We start from the raw sequence: 21,357 nt of genomic DNA, 5'->3' as shown, positions 1-21,357 counted from the left end.
CATAGGGTAAGTGTGCTCACTGGAGAGACAGAGAGAGAGGAAAAGTGAGAAATCACCCCCCCCCCAGGAGGAATGGCTATGCTGCAGTCCCTTCTCTTTCACTCTCCTCCTGGAATTTTGGGCATGCATGCACACATGCCTGGTGTGATTTTCAGGCGCCATGTCCAGGACTCAAACTGTGGTAGGCTATTGTCTTAACCACCATGCCATCTGTTGGCCCCATGTCTGGGAGCCTTTTAGTGTATCATCAGCTTCAATTTCTTCCAGTAGGATCTTACTTTCATGCCATTTAATCTTCATAACCCTATATTAATATTTGATCTTATGTTTTATATTATTTTGGAGATGCATAAGAAGTTTATGTTTCTAAAGGGTTGTCAGGTGCATGTTCAAAAGCAATACCAGACTCATTTTTTAAAATAGAAAATTGGGCAAGAAACATTAGAACGGGGATTCTAGTGTATGATTTTCAAATTTTAGTATGATTTGGAAATTCTTTTTTTTTTAAATTCTTATGCTTCATTAGACTTATAGAAATTTATAGGAAATAGGCTATCTCTATAAGTATATTAAGAAATATACTTTTGAGTAACAGTGCACAAAAAATTATGAATATAATTTAGGTAAAAATAAATGGATACAGTTCGTGCATAGTACTTTTTCAAAATATAAAAGCATGCTTTTGCACTCTTCTTCTCTAATATCCTGCAGGGCTTGCCAAATGAAAGCTGGAAAATATCCAAAATAAACAGTAACTATGAGTTCTGTGACACCTACCCTGCCGTCATTGTTGTGCCAACTAGTGTGAAAGATGAAGACCTCTCAAAAGTGGCAGCCTTTCGAGCAAAAGGCAGAGTCCCTGTGAGTATTAAATATCGTCACTCAGGTAAAACATACACTGTGTTAGATCCATCCAACACTGAAAGGTGCAAAAGAGAAAGAATCCAGAGGACAAAGTGGGAAATAGGGGGGGAAAAAAGCTTAAACACATGAACATATCTTTGATTCTCAAGAAATACCCAATTTTACAAATAGTCTATTTGTTCTGAATGCCTTTGATTTCCTGTTACTGTGTACAGGGACGACTTAAGTTATGCTCTCAAGATGTAGGCGGAGTGACAAAGGAGTAGGAAGGGAGAGCATACTCTTGCATTAGCAGTTTATGTCCCTGGGTTCACTGACCCATGCTAGAGAAAATACATTGTTGCTTAGGTGCTGAGTACAGTGGGCAGCTGCACAGGAGGGACACCCATGACTGAAATAGTAGCAGCCATCAGGGAGTGATGGTTTTGAGCCTGGGGCTTGCATCTGGTATTGTCCTGTGTCACTTGGTTGCTGGAGGAAGGTGGGAGGTTTAGAGGCACAGCTATAGATTTCATGACTGTATAAGTCACTTTGTCCCCAACCTGCCACAAATGTTATTGTTGAGATGCAAAGATGGTTTTTAAATTAAGAGCAAGATAAAACCGGTCAAATCAAAACGGGGCTACATTTTAGTAATTAGCTTGATTTAGGCTTATTTGTTTAATCTTTTAGGTTTTTGCCATAGGATGCATGCACTTGCTGGAGAGAGACAGTGAGAAGGAAAGTGAGACATCACTCCCCTAAGTGGGATGGCCATGTAAAAACACATCTGCCAGCTGGTGTATATTCGATGTTCTAGTGAAGAGTTGATGAGTGAGGTAGGCTCTCAACCACTGACTGACTCTATCAGTATAGTCTGATTTGGTGTTCCTGGGCCCGGGAGCTTTTTTTTTTTTTTTTTTTTTCTTTTTAGTCATAGGGTAGGTACACCAGGGAGACAGTGACAGGGAAAGTGAGAAATCACTCCGTAGGGAAGATGGCCATGCTGCAATCCTTTCTTCTTCATTCTCCTCTCGGCACGCACTCACACAGGCACATGTGCCTAGGGTGACTTTCAAGCTGCCAGGCCTGGGGCTCAAAGCTTGGTCGTCCATGTGAGAGTCCAGTGCCTTAACCACATCACCTGCTGGTCCCTTAACTTAGGTTTTGAGTTACTTAGAGTCATAGAATTTTAGAGGTGAAAAGGATTTTAAAGCTTGTCTAGTCACACTTGTGACAACCTGACCAAAACATTGAGACCTATGGCCACTACCATGCTGTGATTGGCCTGCCTGTTCTCACCTTTGAGGAAATATGTTGAAGAGACTATGCTCGAGAAGGGATCTTGTTTTTCCTACCAAGTCATTGGAGCATACATTATAGGAGCTGTACTAATATTTGTTCCTTCAAATCACTAGGTGCTGTCATGGATTCATCCAGAAAGTCAAGCAACCATTACTCGTTGCAGCCAGCCACTTGTGGGTCCCAATGATAAACGCTGCAAAGAGGATGAAAAATACTTGCAAACAATAATGGATGCTAATGCACAGTCACACAAGCTTATTATCTTTGATGCTCGTCAAAACAGTGTCGCTGATACCAACAAGGTATATACTTGATAACATCACAGCGACATTGGCAGTTTTCTTGTGTACTGTCCATAAATTGTTGTGCAGTTCAAATAACCTGTTGAATTCCTCACCACCTAAAGCTACACTCTTGGAGTAGTCCACCACTGTCCCTACCTATTACATATTTGCCGACTGTGTTTGTTGTCACACACGAGTTAGGTTTTATTGCCTTTCCACAGTTTTGTTTGCTCAATCAATTAAGCAAAGACTTAGGAAGAAGATTATCATCTAAGGGATTAAGTGCAATTAATTAATTAATTAGATTGTTTATTTATTTAACACTCATTCATTGTATATCATTACAGCATACAAAATGAATTTTCCCATCTAGAATACACTGGATATTGGCCCAGTCAAAGATATTACCAGCAGAAAATTTTCAATTTTGTAGGTTAAGTGTTTGAATGAACTAATTGTGAGGTCCTTGGGAGTCCCTTTAATTTAGGGTGATTACTTGATTAATTCATATCTGGTCTGAAACTTTGAGAATGGAGTCAGCCATGTGGAACTATGCAAATACACAAAGTTTCTATAAATTCCATGGAGCACTGGTAATGTGTGTCACATGACAGTGAGATGTGCTGAGAGCACCTCTGTATGCAGCTCCCATTTTTAAAAGTTTATGTATTTATTTCCACCAGAGAGACAGAGAGACAGATAGATAGGTACCCCTAACAGAGTCTTCATGCTGTGATTCACACACAATCTCATCTGGCCTGGATCAAAGGTATGTGCAGATGCACCCAGTATGCTCAGGGAAGTCCTGGAATGCAAACCCAGAACCTTTCCCGTGTGGGTCTAGTCATGTTACTGCTGCAACTCTACCTGGCTCCAACACTGCAGTTTCCATCCTACCCTGATCCTTCCTGAGGCTGAGACTGAATTTCCATCCTGTTGCATGGCTGACACCTCCACCTGGCTCTCTCCCAAGTCACAAAACTTCAACATACTCAGTCTGGCCGAGAGGCTGTGGTGGCATGGTGCTGAGACCCTTTGGCTTTGGAATGGCTATACCTGGATTTTCCTCCAGGTTCTTCCAGTTGGTGCTCTGCACAATCCTGAGGAAGTTCTTGACCTCTCTCTTTAAGCCTCAGGTTCCTCTTCTGCAAAATGGTAAATAATACCAATGTCTCATGTCAAAGGTTGTATGAGGATTAAAATTAAGTGAGAATATGCATGTAAAGGACTTAGCACAGTGTATCTCCAGTACATGATGCTGATAAGCTGGCCACCCCTGTGGTCATGTGGGCTGCCTAGGTATCTGAACTGGAGGGTGAATACTGGTGTCAGTTACTGAGATGGGGAGCACTGGCAGAAGAAAGGGCAGGGAGGGCATTCGTTTCCTTAGGCTGCCTTATAAATCACCCCGAGCTTGGTGGTTTACAGTAACAGAAATGTGTTCTCTCATGATTCTGGAGTCCAGAAGTCCAAAAGCTAGCAAGGCTAGGCTCCCTCCTTACCTCTTCCAGCCTCTGGTGGCTGTCCCAGCATTCCTGGGCTTGTAGCCACATTGCTTAGTAGTGGCCTCTGTGTCCTCTGTGTATTTGTGTGTCTCCTCCTTCCCTCTCTTCTGGAGACACTTATGATGGCATTTAGGGCTCACTTGAGATAATCTAGGATTAGCTCTTTGCCTTGAGATCCTTGAGATCTTTAATCATATCTGCAAAGGCCCTCTTTTCCTTTTTTGCTTAGTTTTCTTTCTTCTTAAAATTTTATGATTTCTTATTTACATTTAATTTTGTATATCTTTATAATGTACATTAGGGTTTTTCAAAGCATGCGTGCAGTGTTTGGTAATCCAAGCCAAGGATAGAACTTCACATTCTTGAGTTTGTTAAGTTTCTCTTCTTGAACTGCTTCTTAAATGAGGTATTATCACAATTATGAGAGCCTCAATATGGATATATTTGGCAGGAAGCCACTTTTCAGCCCACTGTAGGGCGAATCCTTCTTTAGTAGGTCCCCTTTGGTCCCCACTTCTGGTACATCATCAACTTCCCAGTCTTTCAATGTCTCTACATCCTTCCTATTGCCGCCATAGCACTGGCCCAAGGAATTACAAAATAATGAGGAAATCTGCAGTCATAGAGGCAGTCCCAGAGAGCAAGGGCAGTTGCTTGTCTTGTATCTCATACAGAAGACAGGGAATCAAGATGTCAAACTGTGTGTCCAGAATGCTTTTAACCAGAGTATTGTGTGTCTCTAGGAAACAGAAAAGGCTGTTGATTTGTCCCAAGTCCCCATTTGCTCTTTGTATGAGATTATGTCATTTGCACGTAGAGTAAGTTTGACTTCCTCCTTTCCAGTGTGGACACATTCCCTGTCTTCTTGCCTGATTCCCTGGAAGGATACTCTGGTACAACGTGGAATCACAATGGCCAAAGCAGCCATCCTCATCTAGTTCCTAATTTTAGGGAAGAGCTGTCAGTTTTTCACTATCAGGCGTGATGTTAGCTGTGGGTTTTTCATACATGCTTTTTATCAGGATAAAGGAGCTCCCTTTTGTTCTTTTATGTGTGTGTTGATAAAATTTAAATTTCTTGTAGCTCTTCTGAAATATTTAGTAAATTTTTAACCATAGTTACTCTACTATTCTGTAGAGCACTAGAACTTCTCATGATAGGATTTTTATTGTAGAGTGTCAGATTTTGTCAAAGGCCTTTTCTGCATCAATTGACATGATCAGGTGGTTGTACCCCCTTCATTCTGTTAAGGCAATGTATGATAGTGCTTGATATTTTTTGTATGTTGAACCACTGTCAAAGAATGAATAATGTCCCCCCAAAACACATGTTCACCTGGAACTTCTGAACGTGGTTAGATGTGGTTAGTTAAGATGAGATCATCCTGGAACAAGGTGGGCCCTGAATGCCACAATGACTGGTATCCTTATAAGAAGGCCATATAGAGACATAGACACACAGAGAGGGAAGGTGGCTCCGTGGCAATAGAGGCAGCAATTTGAATGATGCAGCTGAAAGCCAAGAAATGTTAAGGATTACCAGCAACCAGCAAAAACTATGAGACAGACATGAAATGGATTCTTCCCTAGAGCCTCTGGAGGGAAACAACCCTACCAACATCTTGATCTCAAACTTCAGCCTCTGAACTGTGAGAGAATAAACTTGTGTTATTTTAAGCCCCCCCCCCCCAATTGTGGTTGTTTGAGCAGCCGTAGCAAACTAGTAGGACCCCCTAAAGTTCCTGGGGTCAATCTTGGTCATGGTGCACAATCCCTTTCATATGCTGCTGGGGCTGGTTGGCTATTAGTTTGTAGAGAATGTTTGCATCTGTACTCGGAAGTGACAGATTTCAGTCTGTAGTTTTCTGTTCCTGTGATGTTTTTGTCTAGTTTTGGTATCAGGGATCTACTGGCTTCCTGGAATAAACGAGTAAGTATTCCTTCCTCTTCAGTTTTATGGAAGGCCCATCCTCTTTCGCCTGAACTACCACAGTCGCCTTGAATTTGCCTCAGACCCTGCAATCTAGTCTCCACATTATGGCCAGAGTGATTTTTTATTTTAATTTCTTCTTCACATTGAATTGTACATTTCCATAGTATATGATATAGTTTTTCAAAAGTGTGCATTACATTACCATCAAATCAAGGATATTACCATATACACCATTTCCATCAGAGAACTTTGCATTCTTTTATCTCTCAAGAACTTCCTCCTTAAGCCCCTCCCACCCACCCCTGCTATCCACTCATTTGCCCTATAGTGTCTACTGCCCATACTTGTCTTCCCTACTGTTATATCTTCAGGTCTTTCGATTTCTGTCATAGAGTGCAGGCATTCGGTATATATTGAGTTGGGGACATATGATATTTGTGTTTCATAGTCTGGCTTACTTTGCTTAGCACTAAATCTTCTTTGTTCTTCCACTTTGAATCAGATAACAGAGTCTCATTGTTTCTTATGACTGAGTAATATTCCATAGTGCCTATGTGCCACATTGCTAAATTATTTTTTAAATTGACAAAAATTGCTTGTATTTATGGTATACAACATGTTTTGAAATATGTTTACATTGTGGAATGGACTAGGACTGGGCCAGGCACATAATTGCTGTCCTGGGAGAGTAAAACCCAGAGATGAGTGGTGGGTCACAGTCATCTCTCTGTGGACCATTAACATTTAGAGGAACATTTTGGAGGCAGAGTGACACCATCAGGTTTTCAAGTCAAATTTCCCTTTCAGAAAGTGAACCTGTGGCAGGAAGGGCAGGGACCTGGTTGTAACTCGCTATGTTTGAGGAGCCTGAGTGGAGAAGACAAGGCTCTGGAGCTAAGGAAAAGGTCAGGTTGTTTCAGTTAACATGATGTCCTCCAGATTCATCCATGTTGTCACAAATGATAGCATTTCCTTCTTTTCTGAGGCTCACTTGTGTTCCATTATGTGTACTTAGGCATTTTCGTTATCCATGGATGGATGCTTGGGTTGATTCTCTGTCTTGCCTGACCCACTTCAGCTCTCCTGTCAGTTTTTCCCATGGCTACCCCCTGGGTTGCTGAATGTTCCAGAACTAAAGACTCACAATGTGAAGATTTGAGCCACTCCAGATTCATGCTCTCCAGCTCCAACTGGGTCCTGGGTGTGCTGTTTGACAAGAATCATAGAGAGGATGAAATGAACCCTGAAGAAAACAGGAGAGCTGACAACTCCCACCATCGTCCTTCTGCCTTGTACAGATAGATGTCTTAGAGGAGTTGTCTGCTGGATATCCACAGTTCCTTACCTACCACTCACTCACTTCTTAAGCTCCCATCCCTGCCTCTCTGCCCATACTGTTCTTAGTAAGGTCACCAAATACCCTCTCATCTTGAAATCCAGCACATTGTTTTCTGTCATTTTCCTTGACCTGTTAAGCTTTTGATGTAGTTGAGCACCTTCTCTTTTTTCAAGATACTCTCTTCCTTTCTTTTTAAATAGTTATTTCTTTCTTGACTAAGAAAGACATATAGAGAGACAGCACACCCAACAGGGTCTTGATGCTTCAATCCACTCCCCACCTTAGCCAACCCCAGATCATGGGCACATGTGTGCCTGGTGTACTCAGAGAGGTTTCTACTTGAGCTGGAACTTTCTTCTGTGGGATTGCCTCACTGAGTGTCTCCTTTTACTGCTGTGCCACCAGCTGCCCCCCCCCCCCTTGCCCCAATCTCTGGCAATTTTTCTCTTATTTTTTGCTTTATATTCTTTAAATGTTGGCCTTCAAGTTCCTGGCCTATGCTTCTCTCCTCACATCAAACACACACAACATCCCTCTGCCTTCCAGTATAACCCATATGCCAATGACTCACATGTTGACATCCACAGCTCAGATCTCTTTTCCCACCTCCAGAATATCCTGCTATGCCACCACCTGTTGCTATTTGCACTTGAATTTCTCGCAGGTGTCAGGCATCTGATCCTCACTGCACTGCAAACCGCACACCCACCATCCCCACCAAACCTGCTCCTTATCCAGTAGTCTGTATTTCAGTAAATAATACCACATATCCAGGTCGCCCCTCCAGATATGGGGATCATTGTTTGGAATGTGCACCATATGTTATGTATCTGCCCACCATCTGAGGGACTTTGGATTACTTCTGCCTTTGGCTGTTGTGAATAGGACTGCTGTGAGCATTTGTGTACCTGTTTTTCTTGGAGTGCCTGTTCTCAGTTCTGTGGGATGTGACCCTACGAGCCTATGAACTGCAGCAGTATATGGTAATTCTGTGGTTAACTTTTGGGGAACCACCACCACCTTCTACAGTAGCTGCACCATTTTACATGTTCTCTGCAATGGATTGCAACTACAGTTTTTCTACATCCTAATCAGAGATGCGTTTTGAATGTTAACCTCCAAGAAATATGCTAATTACAGATCGGATTTTCTTATGCAATCAATGAGGGGGTAGATGATGTCCCCTTTTTTGGTTACTTTTGTATTTTACTTTTCTTAAACTGCCTAAATAAATCACATGACTTGAGACTTCCAAATTGTTTTATTGTACAGAAATGTTGTAGTACAAATTTGTCCATTCAGATAGCTGGCACTAATAGAACCTTTTATCCCCAATTCTCCTTGAGTAAGATCGAGTTGGAAATTTTTATTATTTTAATTGCCAGAGGGTACCTGAGTTCCACAGAAATTGACAGAGAGGGAGAGGGAGAAAGCACCCCTCATGGGTTGTGGTCATGCCAAAATCCCTTCTTTTCTATTTCTCCATCCCATTAGGATTTTGGGCACATACACTTGGGGTGCTTTTTAGGCTGCTGGGGCTGGGATTCAAACTACGATTGGCCATGTGGGATCTGGCATGCTCAACCACCAGGCTATGTGGCTGACCTGTTAATGGTTTAAAAACTGATGATGGGGGGACCAGCAGATGACGTAATGGTTACATTGCTGGACTCTCACATGGCCTACCACAGTTTAAAGTCCTGGACCCAGCAGCTTGAAACTCACACTGGTGTGCATGTGTGTCCAGAGTCCGAAGAGGAAAATTGAGGAGAGGGGATTGCAGTATGACCATCCTCCCTGGTGGTGATTTTTTGCTTTCTGTCTCTCTTTGTCTGTTCAGCAAGCACACATGCCCTATAGCAAAAATCTCTCTTTAAAAAAAATGCTGATGGGTGATGGAGAATTGCTATGGGTCAAATTGTGTGTCCCCATAAAAAGGTACGTTGAAGTCCTAACTTGTAGTACCTATGAATGTGACCCTATTTGAAAATAGGCTCTTTGCAAATGTAGTCAAGTGAAGATGAGATCATACTAAAGTGGGGAGGGCTCTAGTTCTGCAGCAACAGTTGCTTATAAGAAAAGGAGAAAGACACAGAGGCACAGAAAAAGGGGAGAAAGTCAGGTGGGGATGGCGGCAGAGGTCTGAGTGACATGTCTCTAAGTCAGGACAACCGGGAGCTGTCAGCAGCTGTAAGAGCCAAGGAAGGCTGCTGCCCAAGTCTGCTCAGAGGGAACATGGCCCTGCTCATACCCTGATTTGGGCTTTCAGCCTTTGGAACAACGAGAGGATCAGCCTCTGTTGTTTTCAGCCCCTTCGCTTGTGGCCCTTTGTTCCAGCAGCCCTGGGAAGCTCAGACCAGGATGTAGGAGGCTGAGCACCAGAGAAGTCTACTGCTGCCTCGTGGTCAGTGTCTGGTAGTACTAGAAAGAATAAAAAGGTCTGTTCTCTATGAAGTGATACGCATCTTTTGTTTTTCCCAGGCAAAGGGCGGAGGATTTGAAAGTGAAAGTGCCTACCCAAATGCCGAGCTTGTATTCTTAGAGATCCACAACATCCACGTGATGAGAGAGTCTCTACGCAAATTAAAGGAGATCGTGTACCCCTCCATCGATGAGGCACGGTGGCTGTCCAACATCGACGGGACACACTGGCTGGAGTATATAAGGGTAAGCCGGGCCTGTGTTTTATGTGCTTGCTGGCTACGACCTCTCCGTGTCTGTGCCGCCTGCATCTGTCTCCACATGGTTTCTCAGCAGCATGAATAGTCACGTTTTCGCTGCATACATGAGCCTTCTTAGGGTCCGTCCACAGGCAGCGTGCAGCCTGTGGTCTTCGTGGCGCTTTTGGGGTGTTGTGTAAAGGAGCTAGTGTTTGCCTCGTGAGGGTTTGCAAAGAACTTTGTGCTCCGATAGTAAAGGAGCCTATTTATAAGTATTTTTTTCTCCTTTTTTATATGATGCTGTTTCCTACTGATTCCCGATTAAGTGCATGACATTCTGACTGGTTTACTGCCCAGAATTTCCAAAGTTTTCCCCAAAATTATTGTTTCTATTATTGAAACGAAACATAACCCCGTGTAATGTGGCTTCCTTTCTGAAGATGCTTCTCGCTGGGGCAGTAAGAATTGCTGATAAGATAGAGTCTGGGAAGACCTCTGTGGTGGTGCACTGCAGCGACGGCTGGGACCGAACAGCTCAGCTTGTGTCCTTGGCGATGCTCATGTTGGACGGTTATTATCGGACCATCAAAGGATTTGAAGCGCTCATAGAAAAAGAGTGGATAAGCTTTGGACACAGGTTTGCACTGGTAGGTTGAGATGGTGAAGTTCATGCTTTTGACTGTTTTGTTCTGTCATATGCATATGCACGTAAAATTTAAAACACACACACACACACACACACACACACACACCTCTATCAAGCCTGAACAGTAATTCTATGTTCCTGGTACGGCATGGGGCTTAACCACTGTGCGTGGGCCCAGCCTGCTTGGTTTTTGTTTTTCAGGAAATATATTTATGCCTTTTTTAAAACAAAAACTTAGGTAGAATTTACATAATATGAAAATAACCATTTTTTAAAGGGCTCAATTCGGTGTCCTTTAAGGCTTTTCCAATGTTGTATAAACATCATCTCTATGTTAATTCCAAAACATATTCATCACCCCAAAAGGAAATCCTGTACCCATTAAGCAGTAACTCCCAATTTTCCCCTACCCACAGCCCCGACAACCACAGGTCCGCTTTCTGTCTCTACAGGTTTGCCTATTCTAAGTACCTCATGTAAGTGGAACTATACAATATTGATCCCCCTAAAGGCTGGTTCATTTCACGAATCTTAATGTCTTCAAGGTTCCTCACTATTACATCTCACATCTGTACTCCGTTCTTATGGCTGAATAGCACTCCTTTGTATGTAGGTACATACTGCCGTGAACATTGGTGTACAAGTTTTTGCGTAACAAAGTACTGCAGATTAAGTGCTGTTTAAATAGCAGAAATGTATTTCCTCACAGTTCTGGAGGTTTCAAGTCCAAGATCAAAATGGCAGCAGGACTGGTTCCTCCCTAGGCTTCTCCTAGGCTTGCATGTGGCCATCTTCACCCTGCATCTTCATGGGGTGGGTCTTCCTTTGTGCATATACTCCTGGTGTGTCTGTGTGTCCAAATGTCCTCATCTCATAAGGACACGAGTCGGATTGGGCTAGGGCCTACTCTACTGGCCTCAGTTCAACTCAGTCACCTCTTTAAAGGCCTTATCTGCAAATGTACTCACAGTCTGAGGTACTATGGATTAGGACTACGATTTGTGGAGGGGGAGGCATAATTCAGCCCATATAAATGGCTTCCCATTTTGAGCCAATCACTGGATCATATGGTAGGGCATTCTTGGGCTGGCATTCTTGTCTTAGTCCTGGTCTCTCAGGCCATTGAGCTGTTGGAGACTCATTTGCACTGTGCACTGACTTGGTGTAATTCTGAATCCTGATCTGATTGGCTCCAGATGGTAGGAGGACAGAAGGCCTGCAGATATCAGTGGCTGTGGTGTATGACTCTGAGCATCCTAGCTGGCCCACATTTTCAGGAGGACAATCAAGGAGAGGCCCTTCCAGAGGGAAGGGCAAATCCACAACCTTTGAGCTGCATACCTTGCGGAGGTTGTAATCATGTCCTTGGGCACCTGCCTTGGTTTCATCCCCTTTGGGAGGATGAGGAAATTGGTTTGTATGCATCGGATACTTAGCACACTGCTTGCCCATGCTACACATACTGGGCAAGTTGGCATGTGTTCCCTTTTAAAAAATAATTTAACTTTATTTATTTTAATTTGACCAGAGAGGGACAGAAAGAGAGCAAGAGCAAGAGAGAGAGAGAAAGCAAGCCCCCAGGTCTGGGACTCGAACCGCTGTTAGCCATGTGGGACTCCAGTGTCCTTAACCATCACGCCACCTGCTGCCCCCCATGTTCCTTTTTATTAAGGTTCTTGCCATAGGGCATTTGTATCCCCTGGAGAGAGAGAGACAGACAGAGACAGAGAGGAGAATGAGAAATCACCCCCCTGGGGGAAATGGTACTGCCACAATCTCTTCTACATTTTCCTCTTGGGATTTTGGGCATGCACACCCATGCACCTGGTGTGATTTTTCAAGCTGCTAGATTTGGGACTTGAACTGTGGTCGGCCATGTGGGAATCCAGTGCCTTAACCATTATGCTACCTGGTGACCCCAGCATGTGTTCATTTTAAACATCATCATGAACTATCCCTCCCTCCCAGGAAAGACTAGACTCTTCAGGGAGGAGAGAGTGTTTTCCATGTTTACACCCGGCCATCTCTGAAGATTTGGAGGCCTTTCTCTGCTACTTTTTCTCCCCAGACTGCATGCCATGGAGACAAAGCTGGCAGGGGCCCTTTGTCAGAAGGACAGTGGGAAGTCACATCCTGTGATGGGATTGAGCAGGGGTGCATGCACCAGGTGCTGGCAACACTCTCCTCCCCAGGCTTTGAGCTTTACAACTTTGTTAATCTCCTTGCTCATTTCTCTAGCCTCTTTAATGTGGGGATGACCCAGGGCTTGGCTCTTGGCTCATTTCTTTTCTCTGTGTGCTTAGTCCCTCAGAATCTCAGCCAGTCCCAAAACTTTGAAATGCATGTACTTTAAAATTTGTCATCTCTCCATTGCCACTGACACCCCCTTAGGCAGCCCCATCATCTCCTTGTGGCAGTCTCCTAAGCAGCCTCTCTGTAGCCTGCCCCCTTATGATCTGTGGATTCGATGCTGCTGTTCCCCATCACGAGTCCCTCAGTACCTCCCCGTGACCTGGGGGATTATGGCAGCTCAGCACGGCAACTGCAGAAGCCTGTGGCAGTTGCCTGTGGCCATCTGGCCTGGCCCAGCTCTCTACCTCATCTCTTGCCTCCTCCCCTTGCTTCTACCCTAAGCCTCAGCTGTGCCTAGCTACTTATGGCTTTCCAGTGTCCCGTGCCACGTTCCTACCACTTAAAATCAATTCCTGGCCACCCAGGAATTGGGTGGCACCCTTTCCTTCAAGGTTTATTGCAAATGAGACCCTCCCCATGACTGTGACTTATGTGACTTTTCCTCCTTCCCCCCCCCACCCCGTTCTAAGATGGTTTCTTCATTCTTATAGGCCTCTGCCATACCCTTGGAACACTCAGAAGCCCTGTCAGGATCCATGTGCACATGTACCCATCCAGTATGAAGCCAACAAGGCTAGGATTCGAACTCTGGTTGGCCATGTGGAATTTGGCTTTCTTCACACAGTGTCAAACCCCTGCACCATGGGGCCAGCCCCCTGGTGTTAATCATTATTTGGATTTTCAGACTTGCTAAAATCTCTGAAAAACTGGAAAGGATGTTTTTATACTTGTGGAGAAAATGGCATTTCTGAGATGTTTCATGAGTTGCTAACTAGGAGTCCCAGTTGACACCGTGCACTTGGCATGGTGGTTAGTCTTGGCGCCATTGTTTGAACAGAAAAGAGGGCCAGCCAGTCACTCAGAATTTCTTGATATCAGCGATATATATGTTAAATAAATTCTAAAACTATCAATATAAAACAAATAGTACAGTGAAATGTTGTTTTCTGAAACTAATAGGAATCAATTCAGCTCAGTGAACATTACTGAGTGCTTGTCACGTATGTACCAGGAATTCTGTTAGGCCAGATGAGATGTGATTTTTGCCACCAGACAATTAAAGGTGACTTTCGAGAGGACCACAGCAAACATGAAAAGTCCACCTTTTGTTTCTTTCCAGCGAGTGGGCCACGGTAATGACAACCATGCGGATGCTGATCGGTCTCCTATATTTCTGCAGTTTATTGATTGTGTTTGGCAAATGACAAGACAGGTGAGAGAGTTCAAGTGTACTTGTGCTCTGTGAAGTCTTTGGTTCAGCTATATCTTAAAGTTGAAGATTAGATAAACCTTCATTGTTTCATTCGAAATGAAATATGATCCTTTCTATTCTTTGATATAATTTGTTTTTAGTTTTTGCTGTAGGACATGTGTGCTCACCACAGAGAGACAGAGAGGAAAAAAGAGAGAGAGAAATCACCCCCTGGGGGGATGGCCATGCTGCAATCCCTTCTCCTACATTCTTTCAGGATTTGGGGCACACACACGCGCACACTGACAGGATTTGGGGCACACACACGCACACGCTCAGCGTGATCTTCAAGCCGCCGAGCCTGATACTCGAACCGCGCCACCAGCCATGTGGGATCCAGCACCTTAGCCTCCACATCACCTGCTGGACCACAATTTGATTCAAATTCACTTAAATGCAAGGAAAAAAAATTACAAATAACCAAGTTCACACCAAAGATTCCTTTCTTCCTACAAATGGCTTTTGCCATTGAACTTGAGCACCAGCACTTAGCATCCTGCTCAGCTGCCCCTGCCTCCACCGCCCTCCTTGGCCTTCCACTGAGCTATTCTAAGATTTGACCAGATGTCAGGCATGGGGATCGACTAGCCCTGGGATACAGTGTCTCCACACTGCCCAGCTCACACCCTCACCACCCCAAGCTCATTGAGGGAAATGAATGTCTAAGAATCAGTGGCACATAGGAAGCTGTAGAGCATTTATTTTTGGAGAAATTTTTGCTATAGGGCGTGTGCGCTCGCCAGAGAGACAGACAGAGAGATAGAAAGCGAGAAATCACCCCCCAGGGGGAGTGGCCACACCGCAATCCCTTCTCCTCCATTCTCCTCTCGGGATCTTGGGCATGCACGCACATGTGCCCGGCATGAGTTTAAGCCACCCAGTCTGGGAGTCAAACTGCGGTCGACTACATGGGAGTTCAGTGACAACAGCTATTATGCTAACTGCTGCTCCCAAGCCGCAGAGCATTTTGTCATTGACTGCTGCTGAGTTCCTGAATCCTCGCACCCAGGGCCCTGGCAAGCCAGGAACCCAGGCAGAGACCACCTCCTGTAAGCTAGTCAGACCCAGAGCTTAAGTAGTAGAGGGTGTGAAGCTCGGACTTAGAGCTGCGTGTAACTCAGTTTTACATGGGCTCAGGCTTTCTTTGCATCTTTGACTGCATTCCCAGTTGCAGTTGAGCTATCTTTTACACAAAAAGTAATATTACTTTATTTTACAAATTGGCTTTTTAGACTAACCCTACTTTCTCTCCCTTTAGTTTCCTTCAGCATTCGAGTTTAACGAGCTATTCTTAATCACAATTTTGGACCACCTTTATAGCTGTCTCTTTGGGACCTTCCTGTGCAACTGTGAACAGCAGAGATTCAAAGAGGTCAGTGTATCATCTTTGTGGTCGCCTCCCTTTCACCCAGGTGCCTTTCCTGCTGCATGGTCCAGATGGAGAGGGACTGGGCTTCAGAGCTGCTACTGCCTGTAGGTGGGGTGGGGGTCACACTAGGCACCCTCCCAGGTTCTAGCAGCCCCATCACACATGGCTAACACAAGCCCCTTACTTTCCATGCACTCTGCAGAGTAGTCACTTCCAGTCCTTGGCCCCCCTCACTCCGAGTCCACGCGCTGCCTGCTGCGCCGACTCCAAAGTGATATGATTTTGCTTTTCATCCTCTGTGGCTCCGAGCAGAAGGGTACTTGAAGACTTTGAAATCGGAAATCTGTAGATTAGCCGAGCCTGCCTTTAGGTAGCTCCTAAGTTTTCTTTCCCACCCAGCTGGTAAAGCAGCAGCTACCAAGGTTCTCAGTCACACATCACCTCTTGCTTTTCTCCTCAGTGTGAGTTAAAAGAAAGGTGCTGTCAAAGGTGAGAAGGCATCGAGAAAAGGCCACTTAAAAAGCATCTTGCAGGCCCATCCTGCAGTGGTTAAAGTAGCCAGGTCCCACATGGCCAACCCCACAGTTCAAAACCCAGCCCCAGAAGCTTGAAAAACACTCCAGGCATGGGTGCATACAGTCCCAAATCCCAGCAGGATGCAGAAGTGGAGGAAAGGGGGTCGCAGTGTGACCACACCCCATTATGGGATGCCTTCTCGCTGTTCCTCTGGTGAAATTTTTTTTTTAATGTATGCACCTGCTGGCAATGGAATAAAGTAATTAATGGTATCATCTGGCTAGTAGGAATGGACTGTGGCTTATGAAATAAGCATGCCAGACCATTGGAACTTAGGGGGAACCTGTCTCAGCAGTGACCACCTCCCACAGGTGACCACTCCCTCATTGTGACACCTAACCCCCAACCTGGCTTCTCTCCTACTTCGCTGGCTTCCCCTTCTCAGTCACCTTTGATTGGCTTCTGTTTTAGCCAGCCTCTCCAGGCCCCCCTGGGCCCAGGTCTGAGACCTCTTCTCACCACAGCCTCAGTGTTCACTCTCCAGGTGCGTCTGCCTGGCCTCAGGTGCAAATGCCATTTCCCTGCTACTCCCTGGTCTTATGCACCTTGGTAAACACTCCATTGGCCATCTAGATGCCAAGGTCAAGTGTGCAAGGAGTCAGCTTCAGCTCCTTCCTACCCCATCTGCCATGTCCAGCCCATCAGTGAATACTGCTGGCCCTGTCCCCAGTGTATGTGCTTGCTCAGGTCCCCATCGTCTCACATCTGGTCTGAGGCAGCAGCCCAGGAACGGGTTTCCTTGCCTCCGTTTCTGACCTCCAGCAGTTCATTTTCAGTGCAGGGCAACCAGCGCCAGTCTTCACCAGCTTCAGTCTGATCATGGACTGCTTCTGCAGCTTCTACATAACGAGGGACAAGTGAAAAGAGTCACCGTGTTTCTAAACACTGTACTGAAAAGTCTGCGGAGGATATTATTTAATAACATCTTCACTCCTCTGTGTTAAACTTCACCATCCTGCCCAACATGGCGCATTTCCTCCAGATGGCCATAACTTCTCAGTGCAGGGACTCTTCACTGAAAATTCTGCCCGTACTCCTCAACAGTAAGGGTCACAGAAGAAACTTTAAGCCAGAGTTAAAAAAAAGTATTTATTATGGATGGGGCCTATCATTCTGTGGTTGTTAGAAGTTCTCATTGTGTTGGAACCAGCAGATGGCATAATGGTTACATGGCTGGACTCCCACGTAGTTGACCATGGTTTGAGCCCCAGACCTGGTGGCTTAAAACTCATGCTGGATCCATGTGTCCTTGCATGCCCAAAATCCTGAGAGGAGAATGGAGAAGAGATTGTGGCATGACCAGCCCCCCTGGGGGGTAATTGCTCACTTTCCCTCACATTGTCTCTGTCTCTCTCTCGGGCGAGCGCACGTACCCTAAGGCAAAAACCTCTTTAAATAATAAGTTCTCGTTGTGCTTCCCACAGAGCAGTTGCCAGATGTTCTCTAGCTTTAGCAATCTGCTTTCCAGGCCTGCAACTTGTGTGTGTGTGTACGTCTTTTCCAGCAGGAGGCACACATGGTGGGAGGATGGGGTGGGGCTTAGACAGCATCCATGAAACTTCCAGTGCTTGAATTCAGTTTCTCATTCAAGTCCCTTTCTCTAGGTGATACTAATTCTTGAGGCTATGAAAAAAGATTTAATTTATTTCACTATATTCCTTTTTTTGTTTTTCAGGATATATGTACAAATACTATATCTTTATGGTCTTATATCAACAGCCAGCTAGATGAATTTTCTAATCCCTTCTTTGTGAATTATGAAAACCACGTGTTGTATCCTGTTGCCAGTCTGAGTCATTTGGAATTATGGGTAAATTATTACGTACGATGGAATCCACGAATGAGACCTCAGGTATCTTTTTGTTTTTCTTCTTTCCAAGTAGAGACAGTGTTCTAAAAATGCATGCATGGTAGGTTTAATATATCATACTGAAGGTCTTCTGCCCTTGGCTGTCAGGGCTTGGGCTCTGTGTTCATACTCGGGCAGGTCCCTCCCACACTCCAACTCAGGTACCTTTCTCTGCGTTAGAATTACAAATGCTAGGACCTCTGTCTCCTGCTGGTGGAGGTACATAAAATAGCATCTGGGACACCATCTGGGACTGCATCTGGCCGTTGGTCTACAGGTGACTTTTCCTGGTGGTGGTATGGGTACCTGATACACATGTGGAGCTGGCAGCAAAGCGTGTGAAAAGTACATGGATGTGGTTACAGTTCCCTACCTTATAGCATGGCAGGAGGAGGACATATGCTCACAGAATAGGTGGCCCCTGGAGAAGGGATAACATTCCCCTCCCTGCCACCCATTTTCACTGTGACCTTGTCTGAGATTGAAAAAAGCCAGAGATAGGTCCACACAATGGGTGGTCAGCCGAGCCTGTGCTGGGCACTCATGTCCTGTGGTCAAGCATGGCCAGTCAGGCTTCCTGAAGTGTCTGCTCCCAGTCTTCTGCTTGTGCCAGTGGTTTTGACTTGATCCTGCTCCACACTCCAGTCTCCTCCACAGGTGGGCATGGTGGTTCTGGGTCGGGGGAAGGCAGATGGCGCTTTCTGTGGAGATCTTTTTTTCTGCTGCTATCAGGGCTTAACTAGCAATCCATCAGAACATGTTGCTAGGGTGTCACTTGACATCATTGCTTCCATCATCAAGGACACAGAAATAAGCGTTTCCTCTCTGACCTCCTCCACCTGTCCCTCTCACCCAGTGTCTTCACAATCTCATTGTCATGGTCCAGGCCCATTAACCGCAGAGAAGTCCCAACTGCCAGTGTCTGTGCTGGAGCGTCACAGGGCACCGTCACTTTTCTGCCACTCACAGCTGGCCTGTTCCGTCACTCACAGACTTAGCTCCGGGCTCCTGTTCTGCCACATGCACACGGCTGCCAAGGCAGTGCTTCCCCCCCTTGCCCTGGATCCTTTGATCTCTAAGGCCATAAGCAGAACCTCCTCCTGCCTCATTCCATTTGTTCCATGCAGCTTTGGCTACAAGAGTGCTTTCCTCCTCTGAGTTGGCCCTGCTACCCTTCAGCTTTCAGAGTGATTTCTGGAAGGCTGAGGTCAGTGCTCACTGAGCCTAGTGTGTCTCCTCTCTGAGCTGGCCCTAGAGCTAGGCCCATACTCCCCACACCCCTCTTGTCCTTGGGGGCTGATGACTCCATGTCCCACAGGTGGCTTCAAATGCCAGGGAGGAGTCCAACCAAGTGCAGGGCGAACTGTTGTTGTTTTACTGGAGTCAATTCCAGAATTCCTTTCCTTTCACGCTCAGCTGCTTTATTTTAGAAAGCTGTACACGGAATTTGAGCCATCTTTCCAGGCAGTAGAATCAGCTTCACTTAGGAAACAAAACCTACATCCCTTCAGTAGCGCCCTGGTCATTGCTGTGTATTTCTGTCTCTTGGCTGTGTCCTTTCCTGGGGGGCTTCTATTCCCCCTGTTTTAGCGCCAGGGAAGATGAGCTCTAGAGTGCTGGAAAGCCATTTTTTTTTTAAGTTTATTTCTTCCATGAGCAAGAGAAAGAAATAGAGACAGCACCCCTAACAAGGTCTTGACGCCACAATCCACCCCCAGCCAGCCCTGGATCTTGGCTATGTGCGTGCCTGCTGTGTTCAGGGTGATCTCCAGATGTGTACGTGGAACTTTCCCACATGGGTCAGCCTCACGGAACATCATGTGTTACCACTGTACCACCATCTGGACCCCCTGGAAGTCACTATTTCAATCACGTAGAGTCACTGAGTAGCATTCTTGGTGACTCAAGGACCCGATGGCTGTCTGGATGTCTTTATCATCAGTGGAGAGCCCCACAGGACTGCTGCTCATCCTGAAAAGACAACAGATCGGGCAAGGTGCAGCCCTGGGGCTCTGTGTCCACCTCACTGCACTACTCCCTCTGCTGGTGCTCCGTGCACTGGCCACATGTCTCCCTGCACTCCCTCTTGCAAGCTGTGCACCTTAGTAAGGCAGGGACCAAGGCTTTCCTGAAACCGACCAAGTGCAGGACAGATCTGTTCCTGCATACAGCCAGGGGCTCTCACATGTAAGTAGGGGCCTCCACATGCTGTGCTGGGAACCACAGCACATGCTGTCCTCCCTTGAGGTCCTCCAGTCAGGCTGGGCATGTGTACACAGCTTCATCTAGTGTGCACGATGAACTCATGACAAGGAGGGGAAGGAAAGGCCCAGAGGAGCTGCCTATACCTGCAGTCGGGGAAGGATGCACCTGACCAAGGCCGGGTTCTGGCTCTGTGGTAACTTGCTGCCTGGTCTTGGGACAAGGTCTTGAGCCCTGCTGAGGCTTCACATGGGGTTGCAAGTATGAAACGAATCCCTAGCAGGCACCTGGTACAGTGTGTGGAGGGTGGTAGGCTAGGGGCGGGCAGCATTCCGTACTCTCCCTGTAATGCTACACAGAAGGAAATGTGGAGGAAGGAGTCTGCGGGCCACAGCTTTTGCTCCTAAATGCAACAAGCACAGTGCGTCTGGGGCAGGCTGGGCCTTGGGGAGGTCAGGCAGAGACCAAAGGATCCAGGGCAAGAGGGGGAAGCAGCCTCCTGGGCAGCCGTGTGCATGTGGCAGACAGAAGCCCAGAGCTAAGTCTGTGAGCGAGGGAAAGCCCAGCTGAGAGGGAGTGGCAGGAAAGTGATGGTGTCCTGTGACGCTCCAGCACACACACTGGCAAAGGAGCAGTGAGACTTCTCTGCAGTCCCAGAGCTGTCCTAGGACTTGCCTGATGAGGCCAGTTGCATGTTCTAGAAAGTTCACTCTGTCAGCAGTGCAGGGGGTGGGGAGGGGGAGCAGCAGGCAAGCTGGTGTGTGCGACGCGGGATGGTGAGCCTGGTAAGGCAGAAAGGCAGAGAAAATTCTGGGGGCAAGCCCGTCAGGTCTCCTTCCCCTGACGAGGCTGTGACCAGATCAGCTGCTGAGAGAGGGGCTCCCTGGGTACCCCTCAGAGAGGATAGCTAGATGGAAATCCTGTTTCCTTCAGGACTCTCTCAGCTTGTGTCTCCCATGCCCCATGGGGCAATGCAACTGACTCTCAGCTGAGAGTTTTCTCCAACAGTCCTGTATTTAAACCTCAGGATTTTCTTTCCCTTCTGTGCCTTTGATTGGTTGCAAATCAAACAAAAATGGTTACCCTAAAACAGAAAAAAGATGCGTGCAGATGTTGGATGGTAGTGATGCACTGCAGCAGCCTGGCCTTGCACCCAGGGTGTGTGTGAAGCTGCATGCCCCTGCACATTCTGTCTGTGGCTATGTGCATGTGAGTCACGGTAGCCGGACTCCGAAGCATTACT

At 46.1% G+C, this 21,357-nt stretch overlaps 1 protein-coding gene across 4 annotated transcripts in view; it reads left to right on the top strand.

Annotated features, from left to right (window-relative positions):
* MTMR1 (myotubularin related protein 1) overlaps positions 1-21,357 on the top strand; it is a 66,543-nt gene that overhangs the window by 43,097 nt on the left and 2,089 nt on the right. For all 4 annotated transcript variants that reach the window (XM_006171197.3, XM_006171198.3, XM_014585272.2 and 1 more), the window contains 7 exons: positions 712-861; positions 2,262-2,450; positions 9,690-9,875; positions 10,309-10,515; positions 13,987-14,079; positions 15,377-15,490; positions 17,739-17,915. In XM_006171197.3, the coding sequence (XP_006171259.2) occupies positions 712-861; positions 2,262-2,450; positions 9,690-9,875; positions 10,309-10,515; positions 13,987-14,079; positions 15,377-15,490; positions 17,739-17,915 (1,116 nt within the window). The remainder of the gene's footprint in view (positions 1-711; positions 862-2,261; positions 2,451-9,689; positions 9,876-10,308; positions 10,516-13,986; positions 14,080-15,376; positions 15,491-17,738; positions 17,916-21,357) is intronic.

The sequence above is a fragment of the Tupaia chinensis genome, unplaced genomic scaffold (assembly GCF_000334495.1).
Source record: "Tupaia chinensis unplaced genomic scaffold, TupChi_1.0 Scaffold149448_1, whole genome shotgun sequence".
Taxonomy (NCBI): domain Eukaryota; kingdom Metazoa; phylum Chordata; class Mammalia; order Scandentia; family Tupaiidae; genus Tupaia; species Tupaia belangeri.
This window is presented reverse-complemented; position numbering and strand designations above follow the sequence as displayed.